Source organism: Strigops habroptila, chromosome 9 (assembly GCF_004027225.2).
Source record: "Strigops habroptila isolate Jane chromosome 9, bStrHab1.2.pri, whole genome shotgun sequence".
Classification (NCBI taxonomy): domain Eukaryota; kingdom Metazoa; phylum Chordata; class Aves; order Psittaciformes; family Psittacidae; genus Strigops; species Strigops habroptila.
Window position 1 is genome coordinate 27,570,474 of NC_044285.2, and position 11,603 is coordinate 27,582,076.

The 11,603-nt window shown below is 49.4% G+C and overlaps 1 protein-coding gene across 1 annotated transcript; it reads right to left on the reverse strand.

The window, feature by feature from the left end:
* Positions 1-156: 156 nt before the first annotated feature.
* On the reverse strand, positions 157-6,506 carry GPR174 (G protein-coupled receptor 174). The gene is made up of 3 exons (XM_030498538.1): positions 6,418-6,506; positions 4,097-4,167; positions 157-1,788 (listed from the first exon to the last, which is right to left on the reverse strand). Exon 3 carries the CDS (start codon positions 1,375-1,377, stop codon positions 397-399), a length of 981 nt encoding a protein of 326 aa, XP_030354398.1. The 5' UTR covers positions 1,378-1,788; positions 4,097-4,167; positions 6,418-6,506; the 3' UTR covers positions 157-396.
* Between the last annotated feature and the right edge of the window lie 5,097 nt (positions 6,507-11,603).

Below are 11,603 nucleotides of genomic sequence, written 5' to 3' on the forward strand. Positions count from 1 at the left end.
AGCCTTTCATAAAAATCTCTCATAGCCTGTTGTGAGGCACCTTTGACTTTGCTTATAGTGAGTTTCCCTTACAATAAACTTAAAGGTTTGCTTTCTCTGACTGTGCTTGAATGATGTGGCCTTCAATGAAGAGTAGGTGTGATGGTGCAGGGTCAGTTATCAGTGAAAGAGAAATAATTTGCTCTCTCTTTGGTGAAAAGCAGACCTGAAAGGCCTGATGGACATCTACCCTTGAAGCAGAGCCCCGTGGTTAAAGCTTATCCAAGGCAGCAATATGGCTTCAAACCATATGGCTTTCAAGCCAGAAATGGAATTGGTGGGGAAAATAAAATTGGGCTAAACCCCAAAATATAGTGAACATTTGAAGTCCTGGCAACTGTCTGGGGAAGGCCAGCTCTAGTAGTCCATGGCATCCTTCCTGAGCACATCTCTGGAGTGCTTCCTCACGTAACTGAGGTTGTGGAGCTGAATGCTGTCTTGCAGATCCTGCCTGGAAAGGCGTCTCTTGAACTCATCTGTAGTAAAGTAGTAAATGACAGGGTCCACACAGGAGTTCAAGCTGGCAAGGCACAAAGCTACAACGTGAAACACTGAGATCACCTTCTGGGCGCATCCGTTTTTAATCTTCTTGGTTTTGACAAAGAAATCTAGTGGAAAGCTGATATGGTAAGGTGCAAAGCAAATCAGAAATACCAGCGCGCAGGTAAGAATCATCTTTAAAGCCTTTTTCTTCTCTCCGAGGCCATGTGAAGCAGAATTTTTTTCTTTTAGTGATAAGATAGTCTTCCATGAGCAATATAGGATGATGAGTAGGGGTGTTACGAACCCTACCAATTCACCTATTGCCATCATTGCAATGGAGATGGGAAGGTCAACATCCTTTACAGGGAGATCCACAAAACATGTGTTTTTAGCATCCTGGTGGAGTCTGAGAAGTGGGAAAGGCAAACAGCCAACACAGACCACGACCCACCCAATGATGCTGATATACACATCACAGATGCGTTTGCAGTCACTGAATTTGAATGGGTGCATAAGAAACAAATACCGTCTTACGCTGATGCAAACCAAGAAGTAGATGCTTGCATACATATTGACGTACTTCAGGTAGAAGCAAAACATGCAGAGACCTCCTCCAAATTCCCACGTCCCTGTCAAGTAGTAGAAAATCCTCAGGGGCAAGGATAAAACCTGCGATAAGTCAGCAATGGCTAAATTGATCATAAATATTACAGCCCTTTTAGTCTCTTTCATGTACCCATAAAAGACCCACAAAGCTAATGTGTTTCCTATTAGTCCAGGGATTAGGATGAAAGTGTATGTAATCGCATAGTAGGGCTTGAGGTCTGTTTCAGTGCAGGTCGAACTGTTTGTCATGGTTGTGCTCCAGATCCGTGCTCAGCCCCAGCATGGTAACATGTTCCTCACGCGTGTCCTGCAGCCAGGTTGTCCTTGGGTTGTCGGTGCTTAAATAAAGAGGTTCAGCCCTGGCAATCGTGTGAGAGGCTTTGGTTACCAGATCATCACGTCCACTCTGAGGAGGAGCTTTGTTATAGGGTGTTAATTAAAGTCCTGCTCGTGTGCTTTGCTCATGCTCTTTGTCAGAAATGACTAGACCTTACGCTAGTTGCTTGCAGGATTGACAGGGAGGGGATCCACACCAAGAAATGCATCGTGTGCCGAAGCAATTGACAGTTCATCACTGGGGCTGCGCCTCTGTCACCTTTTAGGTGGCATTTCAGCCACTTCTCTCAACACAGGAGTTTGACAACCAGAGTGGCCCTGCAGCTGAAAGACAGAAAGGTGCATTTATAACACTGCAAGGAGACACGGGTCTTACAAAGCAAAAGGTATGGGAAAGCTTGCAAGAGCAGTAGGAGCATCTCTCTAACAGAAACCTGTTGCTAGTGGAATCTGTGGTGGTTGGCTCTTCTCCCACTTAACAAGCAGCATGCCTCACCCAGTGAAGGTAGGTCGAAACCACTGAGTGATAAATAGAAAATGTGTTTAATTGCTGCTACAAACTAGTCTCCTGTGCTATACCACCAAGCAGAAGTCGCCCCCAATCGCGGGGCATATTTCACTTGAAACTGCCAGGTTTCTGCAGCTGTGTCTTTCCCAGCTCCAGCTTTTCCATCCAAATCCCCCTTTGCCTTCAGTAAAGGTCCCTGGGCTGTGCCCAGGCAGTGGGACCAGGGCAGCAGTGACTGACCCAGTGCATCCTCTCACTCCTGGAGAGTTCCTCTTTTCCTCTTGGCTTCCCAGGTACTAGTACCAACCCCTAAGATGTGGGCAGCTGCTCAGCAGAGTGAGGGTGGCTCACAAGGAGCTGCACAGCTTCACCTTAGGCTGATTTTCACCCAGAATGTCTAAACTTCTTGCCTTACATTTGCTCTGAAGCACCAGCAGCGAGAAGCTCGGGTGACTTTGCAGTGCCATCACTCGCTGTCCATAGAGGTGTCCCATGCCTGCAGATGCTCCTGTGAACACTGCTTGGGCAAGATTGCATCTGCCTGGGAGCATCTACAGGGGTGACCACAAGATAAAGCCCCAAGCTTGCATCACCCAGCTCTTCCTTCCAGTGATTTTTAAAATTAATTTATTTTTTCTTTAAACAAGCTTGTCTTTCCTCTCATTTCTTGCCCAGGGGCTTCCAATCAGGGAGGCTGAATCACACTCCTTCTCCTCTGGCTGCACCTCTGGGGTGTAAATCCACCCCACCTCCATCGCTGGGCTGTGAGACATGCAAAGGGAAGGACAAGGTGCAGTCCCACCCCATCTATCTGCTCACAGCCCAGTGCACACACACGTGCACAGTAGCAATTCTCCTGCTGCCCCCCCAACAGCGCTGCATTTCCCTCTCCCCACTGCACAGCAACGTTCCTGCAACACCATCTCCTGCTCCCTCCAGCCCAGCCCCAGGGCAGGGATGTGCTTGCAGCACTTTCTGCCTCTCCCTGGAGCTGCAAACCCACATCATGAGGGGTCCCAGAAACGGCAGCTAAAGCCGGGGAGCAGTGAGGGTGCTCACCCAGAAATGTCCCTGTGAGAGCAGCCGCCCTCGGAATGGGGGTAAAAACACGGCAATGTGAGAAACTGTGCTTTGGAAATCCCGAGCAGCAGTGTTGCAAAGTTCAGCCGAATGTGCTATGTAAAAACCAGCAGGATGCTAAAAAAAGCTCCAGAAAGAGGAAATCTTGTTTCACATGCTCTGCACTCGCTTCCCCTTGGCACAGGGGGCTGGCTGAGGAGTTAGGTGCAAGACTCTGCCCAGGCATGGCTTCCTTCCTTCCCTGAGCAGTTTCCCCCCCTTATTTTGCCAAGGATACCCCACAGCCAGCTACCTCAGGGCACTGGATTAAGATTCCTCATTTGTACTTAACGAGTCAGAAACACCACGTAAGCTTTGTAGCCAGCACATAGGCTGGCTGCTAACTTGTGTTAAAGCCAGGCACATGTGGTGTAAAGTATTTTCTCCATGCTGAAGGACAGCCACCTATCCATGTTCTCCATACAAACAAATGCAGCACCTCTGGGCCTGAAGTGCATTGGGGCTCTGCCCACATCAGAGCCCATCACAACCTCTCCACAAGTAATCAGGCTCCTCACCTGAGGCTGGTTATAGCTGCCTTGGGTCAACTCAGGGCTCTCATTAGCAAATCCACTGGGTTTTACCCCAGGAAACAAAGCCACAGCAGCTCTTAAAAGCCAGCTCAGTGGGGGAAAGCAGCTCTTAACCAGTGTAAGGGAAAGCAGCCCATGGATGGGCACTGTTTGTAGGTGCTGCCCCTGCTGTAGCATTGTGCCTGGTTACCCCTTGGAGCTCAGGTCCTCAGAGAACCCAGGATGCTTCCTAGTACCTCCTGCTCCCTCCCAGGATCCGGGTAAAAGAACAGCCTGGACAGATCCTGCCACCAAGCACCATTCTTGCAAGGACCACTGCAGGTGAGCAGTGGGTGTTCAGGCCCCCTGTGTTTGGTGTGGGGCTGGTATTTGCGCTGTAAAAACATATCAAGCCTGTGGTAGAGCTGACACAGGCTGGTGCTGTGCCTGATGCCGTGCCTGATGCCCTGGTTGGTGTCATCTGCTGACTTACCCTTTGGGGGATGCCTTGGGTGTGCTGCTGGCTGGGGCCTCTCTTCTCGTTTCCTCTGTCTCCTCCACAGCCTAAAATAAAAGCAGAACGTGCACAGGGATAACTTCAAATAGAAATCTAGTTCCCTGCTGAAGCCACACAAGCAGAGGCAGTGTAGTGGTGGCTCTGTCCCTCCCTGTGCTGTCACCTGGGGATGTGGGGACATGGGAGGTTGCCAGGGACCAGAGCAGGGCAGCAGTGTCCTGTGCCAGGCTTCTCCTGGTACCTGCATGTTTTCTAGGTCACCTGAAGTGCTGCTGTCCTATTTTGGCAGAGAGAACTGCTAGTAGTAAGAATTAATAAGGTAATAGCTAAAAATAGAAATAATAGAGATATAAACTGACCATTGCACAGGATTGTTCTTTAGTTCTTTTTAAAAATGTCAAGGGAGGATAAAGGTTTTTCTCCCTCAAAGCAGTTTTCTGATGCCCAGATGTTTATATCTTTTTCCATAAGAGCAATATTGCCTCTTGCTGTGCTAACTGTGGAGATGCCTCTTTTATTTCCTTTTTGGTAGCATCTGTCCACAGAGGCCATGGTACTTTTGTTAGGCATCCTCAGAGCCTCCTGTGTTTCGCTGTGCTTTTAACACACCAGGAGCCTTGACATTCTCTGCCTGCCTCACCCCATCGTGGGCACCTTGGCATCCCATCAGCAGTACCTCCCTGCCTGGGTACCACTAACCTCCAGACTATCCCTCCCCTTGTCCAGTGTCTGCTCTGCATCACACACCACACACACTGAGTTGCCAGAATGTATTTGCCAATGTTGCATTTGCAAAGTGCTACGGATGAAAGCAGCTTTTTCACTCTGACTTAGTTGCAGAGTACCGAAGCAAGTGCCTGTTCATCCTATCCAATTTTTGTGGTTTTCTGTAACGTGAGTCACAAGGTGAATGCTTGTTCCGGGGGGGAAAAAGCAGTGAAATGGCCAAGCTTTTACAGTTTAGGGCTGTAGAGCGTTGGCACAGTGGGATGAAAAGGTTCCTTTCTATTTGTTCTTTCTCATTTGCTCATTATGAAGGTAACTGAGATCTCTGTAGCATTCCAACCCTCTGCATTGCTTGTGCTTCCTGCCTTTCCACCCATGCCTGTGCTGGGAGGGGTAGCAGAGTTGCTGGATGCTACTCCAGGGAGACCGGAACAGAAATTTTTGGGAAGGGGCTGTGGGGCTGGAGCCCTGGGGGTGCTCCCTAGGGATGGAGGGCCCTGGCTGTGCGGGTGGGTGGTTGAGGCAGGCAGGCAGGCAGCAGGGGACACCAGGGGGATTTTGGCTGTGTAAATTCCAAGAATATGCAGGAAAAAACAAACTCTGGTTTAATGTCATGTGAAATACGATGCTTTTGGCCTTTAATCCCTCGCAAACGCTCTTGTCCTCCTTTGTTAATATTTATCCTGGTTAAAAATGGAAAGTAAACCCACAGCAGTAATGTCTATTAGCCTAATTCCCCACCCTCTTCTCCTTTACTGGCTCACCCTGACGTCCCTGGTGGACGTGTGTGGTAACGAGCACCAAAGCTGCGGGTTTTCCACTCAAACCACCAGCATGTGCCCCCCCAGGGATGCATGGCCATGTGCTCACTGGGCACAGACAGCCCTGCTGCCTCCCTCCATGGTTCTTGCGGTTAAGTGGAAAATTCAGTGGAAAGTCAGTGTGCTGCCTCTTGTGAAGAACAGACCACTTAAGAAAACCCAGTGAACAAATACAGTGAGACGAACGCAAGTAAGACCAGGAGCAATGAGTAAATCAGACCAACTATCCCTGTGCTTGTGGAGATGGGGCTGTATGGCCTCAGAAAGTCCACTTATAGGAAGTCCCTTCACACCAGCTGTGAGCTTTGCAAAGGTTCAGAATAACTGCAGTTGGTGTTACTCTTAAATACAGCTTCTTGAAATCCATGCAACAGTAATAGAAAATATGGTTTGAAACTTCATGGCTGGCTATTTCGGCTTAAGCTGTACCCTCCTCTCCCTCATGCACCAGAGCCTTAGTGAGCACTTACAGAAGCTCATTCTTCTGATAATTGGAGATATTGGCTCCTCACCCACCCGTCCCTGGGCTAAGCCTGCACAGCCTTGCTTCTACTCATTTACTTTTGGAGATTCCTGGGCAGGAGGGTTAACGCAGCACCCTCCTGCCTCTCGGCGCAGTATCCCCATCCCCTCAGCACTACTACCATGAGTAAGACGCACCCAGTCTGTGTTGCAATAATAAATAAAGTACAGTATAAACCCGTTAGCCTGAACCAGAGATAACTGGGGATAAAGGGGTATCAGACCTACCTCTGCTGTCTCGCCAGGCTGCTCCGGTGTGACCCCGTGGCCCCAGTCTGTGTGTGCTGGCAGCAGGTCCCACCCCTCGATGTGCAAAGCAAAAGCGCAACTGCCGGGAGGGAGCAGCAGCGCAGGAGGAGAGCGGGGCCCTCCCCGGCCGGCAGCGCCTTCTGTGCGCTCCTCCTGCCCGTGGGCCGGGCTGGGCCTGACCCTTTCGCTTGCTTGTCTTTTTTTGTGATTATTTACAGATACATATATGCATGTCTGTGAAGGCGCTGTTGGTTTTGGGGTGTTCTGGAAACTGCTGCGGTGTCACAGCAGAAACTGTTTGCCGTGATGCTGCTGTCACTCCAGCAGTCTCTCTCACTGCCGGGGGCTCGATGTGCTGGCTCCCAAGGGCAAGTGCCTGCTCACAGAGCCCCCTTCTGCTAAAGCCACAAAGCTAATGGCACTGGTGAAGCAAGATGCTTCATCGGTTATCTTCCTGTCCCTCCCCCAGCTGGCTGGGAAAGGATTCTTTGCTCTCATCTGGATATTTGTGCCTCAGCACTATAGGGTGCTTTGGAAAGTCCCACAGAAACCCATCACAGTCTTTTTTGGGCTTCCCCCAAAGCAGGAGGTTCTCCACCGTCGTTGTCTTCTTATTCAGTGGATTTCTGCAACTCACACGGAGCAAACCAGGGCCAGAGCCGAGGACTCTTCCAAATGAATGCTTGTGCCTTGAAGCAGTGTCAACCATTGTCTTGTTCCCGAGCCACCGCAGCCACTGGCTCAGCACCCGCTGGGTGCTCTGTGGGCGATGGCCATCGGCAGAGGGCACTGCTGGGTTGATGATTTTGAACAGCAGCAAAATCTGCTGTTAGGATAATCTGCAGTTATCCATCTGAGGACTCCACCTCAGGAAGCATTAAACAAAACTTAGTATCAAGAGAATTCTCGATTCAGTTGGTTATTTTGAAAAAATGACTTTTTTAGCCATTTTTACCCTTTCTGTAGCAATTATTTGCAACTTCTTAATTTGCATGTGTTCGTTTTTCTTGCTTGTCTGCAGAGAACAGGTCTTGCTTTGCATCATGACTTGTGAGGAGGGCTGCATCTCTACAGAAGGGCTGTATGGGTGCATGGGGCCAGGCAGTGCGGTCCATTGCTGTGTCCCCACCACAGCACCCCGTGCTCGCAGCAGGTACCAGGGTCTCGGTGGTACCTACTGCTTCAAAGCATTATTGATTTACTTGTATAATTTCAGCTTATAGCATGGGTTTGTAGCTCTATATACTACTTTTTATTGTGATTTATAGGAAACTAATCTCTTGGGCACATCGTGGGCTTCTATAGCCTTTCGGTGTGATGGGTTTGTCATCCCTGCACAGCAGCATAGCTCCTTCCTGGGGCTTTGCAGATCTCATCTCCCAAAGCATGCTTTGCAGGACACTTGCCTATTTCAGCAGCTAATGCTCTTACTAGTTAAAGCTTCTAGCCTTTTATTTGAAGCCTGCTGTTTACTTAATGTGTCTTAATTAATGCTGTGTGGGAGCAAGAGCTTTCAGCACTGTGGGATCTTTGCTGCAGTGTAGCCCCCTTGGGTGCAGGGATGGATTAATCTGCTGATGCTTTTGGACTAGAAGCTGTGGAGGTTTAGGGTTTATTGCTTAAATGGGGTTTATTGCTGTTGCAGCCTCCTGGGAGGTGTGCTGAGCCCTCAGTGGAGGATTCTGGTTCAGTTCACATTAGTCCTGGGGTGTTTCCCTAATTACAGCAGGATCTGGGATGCAGAACTTCCCCTGTGCTTGCCAATGCCTCCTGACAGCTGCTTCTGCTGTGTGCTCTCGGGCTTTGCAGGGTGTTTTTGCGACTGTGATATAAAGTTTTAAAAGATTTTAAAAATCCCTTGTTTCCTCCACCTAACCCCAAAATCCTGTGATGTAAAATCTGGCAGTCCCCAGGCCCTGCCCCACCAACCTTTCCCTGTGTGACCCTGGCACTCCCTTGCCTCTCACAGGGACCAGGGAGACAGTTTGGGCACAACTAATAGACAACAAAACTGATGCCAGTCCCAAGGATAACACAGTACCAATCCCCCATAGCTACACAGCACCTGGGCTCTGAGATGATCTTCTTTTCTTTACCTGGTCAAACATGTGATGGATGCTCAGTTTTGCACTTTCATTTCTGCAGAAGCCAGCCTATTTATAAGAAAGCATGGCCGGGGCTTGGGGCAGCGAGTGTATTTACTGTACAGATAGAGGTTTTGTTTCAAAAACATCTTTCAGAGCATAACCATATCCTGTTTTGCTGGTGCCACACTCTGTATAGCCGGTGCACATCACTGCCAGCATCCATCCTGTTTCCTGTCACTCCAGGAGCTGTTGCATGCAGCAGTGTCAGCATGGCCCCTTCTCTCAGGGCGCATGGATTGGAACCCCAGGGTGCCTTCCCTTGCTCACCTTTCCCGGCAGCTGAATGCCATCCCCTGGCATGGGGTGCATGGTGGCAGCACTGGTCAGACCCTCCCCAAACCTGCCAGAGATGAGACCAGCAAAAATCAGGAGAACTTGAAGCTGGGCACCAAATCACAAAGCAATTATTTTACAGTATATAGAAAATGTTATCCAATACTTACGTTTTTCTTTGTATTTATTATAGTTTGACTTGTACTTACATTTTTGTCTTGGAAAAATTGGAAATCTTCATCTCATCTAAGCTTGTGGTTCATGACCTTGTAGGAGATCCTCAGACAAAACCAGCTGAGGTCTTTCTGGTCTGCCCTGGCAGCCCTTAATGGAAACAATTCCTGTGAATAGGTTGCATGTTTTCTCTCTGCATGTCTGGTGACACTTTGCTCGGTGATCACCCAGGAGGACACAGGGAAGAGCATGCACTGGGCAGGAGCATGTTTGCAAAGGGGGAGCAGGGACATGGCCCAGCTGCTGTGCCAGGTTCTTGCCCACAGCTCTCAGCATCAGTGTGGCTCACACAAGCCAGGGGTGCAGCCATACAGTCATCCTGGATTTTCCTCCCCAGCCTCAGTGCCTGCCCCATCTGCCTACAGCAGGGAATTTTTCTTTAGAAACTAAAAAAAAACCCCTGTTAAGAGGAGAGAGACTGAGAGATTAGCATGACAATTCCTGCTGGAAAGGACTTGCTGACTGCTGCAAAGTTGAGGCTTTGACTGTTTCTCTGGGGAGACCTAACCCTTACGGTGCTGAACATGGCACTGGCACAGAGTTCCCTAAACCCTTTCCCTTGTGCTGTGAACAGGACCCTGCAGTGCACAAGGGACTGATGGAGAGCCCTGGGTCTCTCAAATGGTGCTGTCCCCTTTAACACCAGTGACTTGGGCTTCACAGGGTGTTGCTGGCTGAGCCTGTGAATCCAAAAATTGGACTTAGGTCTGAAATCATGACTGTCTGGAAAACCGCTCCCTGGCTCAGCTTGGTTTAAAGGAGCAAAATTCACTTTCAGTGCATTTAGGTTGTAGTCAGAATTGAAGTTGTTGGTGTGTTCCTTTGCCAGGCCCAGCACTTCCCCCTCTCTTGGTGGGTGGATGGAGGAGCAGCTTGTTGCCAGCAGTGGTGGCTATTAGCACTGTGCCAAAGATCATGAGAGGCTGAGTCTTGCTACTGGGTAGGTGGTGCGAGTCCCACCAGGAGCTGAGGATGAGTGGTTTTCCAGAGGCAAAGTCACTTTGCTAGGGCTGGACTGGAAGCATGTGGTCACGGAGGGAGGAAAAGGGTATTTTTAGCAAAGAGAAAAGCAACCTTCCCTCTTTCCTTGCGGCGCCTTAGGAAGTGTTGTGCACAAGACATGTCGTCTTGGATATGCCCAAGTACTGCATAATTTAATGTATATGTAAGTGTAGTGTGTGTGCAGAGGTGTATGTGTATATGGATGGACACACACATATAAAAGCAACTAAGCAGTTCTAGTTACAGCCAGCTATAAAGGATTAAGCCATATAGAATAATTAATTGCATGTGAAAAGCTCAGGGTGCATGGATGTCATGGGTGCTGGCAGAGGTCCAGCTGAGCTGTTGGCTTTGCTGCTCTTTGCTTTGAGAAAGAAATCCTGAAAAGCTCTTCATTCACCCTGCCCTCTCTTCCCCATATGGCAGCTCCCAGTCCCTTGCTCTACTGCTCTTCAGACATGAGTTTTTCCCTTTTAAGAAGTTGGTTCACACCTCGGTCAAGGCAAAGCAAATCTTCAGCATAGAGCCAGACATCCCCCAGCCCACTCTGACCTACTGCCCCCACAACTCCTGATCACTCTCATCTCAGCACCAGGGACCAGCAGCATCCCTGCCCGTATGCATCCCCCTCTGCAGCATCCAGGCTCCTGCTGACCCCAAATCCCTGCAGTTTGGATCCCAGCACCTAGCCAGGGTGTTTGTGGTAGTGGAACTTGGTGGACTGTGATAAAACAGGAGGGCTGGCAGGCATCTTGTGGCCTCCGAAGGGCAGAAAGCACCGGTCTGCACTGGAAAAGGATATTCCCTCAGGGTTTGGTTTGCATAAAAGCCAGCAAAATCCTTGCTATCCAGTGCATCTAACCCAGGAAGGGATTTTTCTGCTGTATTTCCAATGCAACCTGTGGTGCTTCAAGGCCCGGAAGCAGCAGGGGCAGCCAGAGTAAGGGTTGAGGTTATGCTTCTATGTGACAGATTAGTGAGAGTTTTGGTTTGCTTTCTCTTTCCTGTTTTCTTTTTGGAAGGGGGAAGTTACGTTGCAGAAATTTCAGAAATGCTGTGCAATCTGAAAACAAGCTGGCAAGATGCCAGTGGTAACTGGAACCACTGGGAAACCTGGAGCTGGTGCTGCAATAATGGGCTTTGCAGTCAGTCAGCAGGACTTCTAAATATCTAGCTGTGGTTATTGAGGGCTACCTGGGTGTCAACCACAGCTACTCAGGGTTGTCCCATTCCCGACAGACTAGCAGGATAAAACCATGCTCCCAGTTAAGGTGCTGGTGGTTTGACTTGTCCTGTCTGTGGCAGCTGCCCGCAGCCACGTCTTGCCAGCCACGGCATCGGAGAGGTTTTGCTTAGGTTTCCTGTTTTGCCTGGGCACACTGCTGGGTTTTTTCAGTCCTAAAAGCTTCTTCTCCGCCCACAAGCAAACAAGGAAAATGTGTCCTTTTATTATCCTTTTTTTTTTTTTTCTTTTGTGTGGAGGAGTTGATTTGGGACAGAGCGAGCTGC

Bases quoted from the DNA above. Each gene is read 5' to 3' on its own strand.
- GPR174 (XM_030498538.1), bottom strand. From the start codon at position 1,377: ATGACAAACAGTTCGACCTGCACTGAAACAGACCTCAAGCCCTACTAT.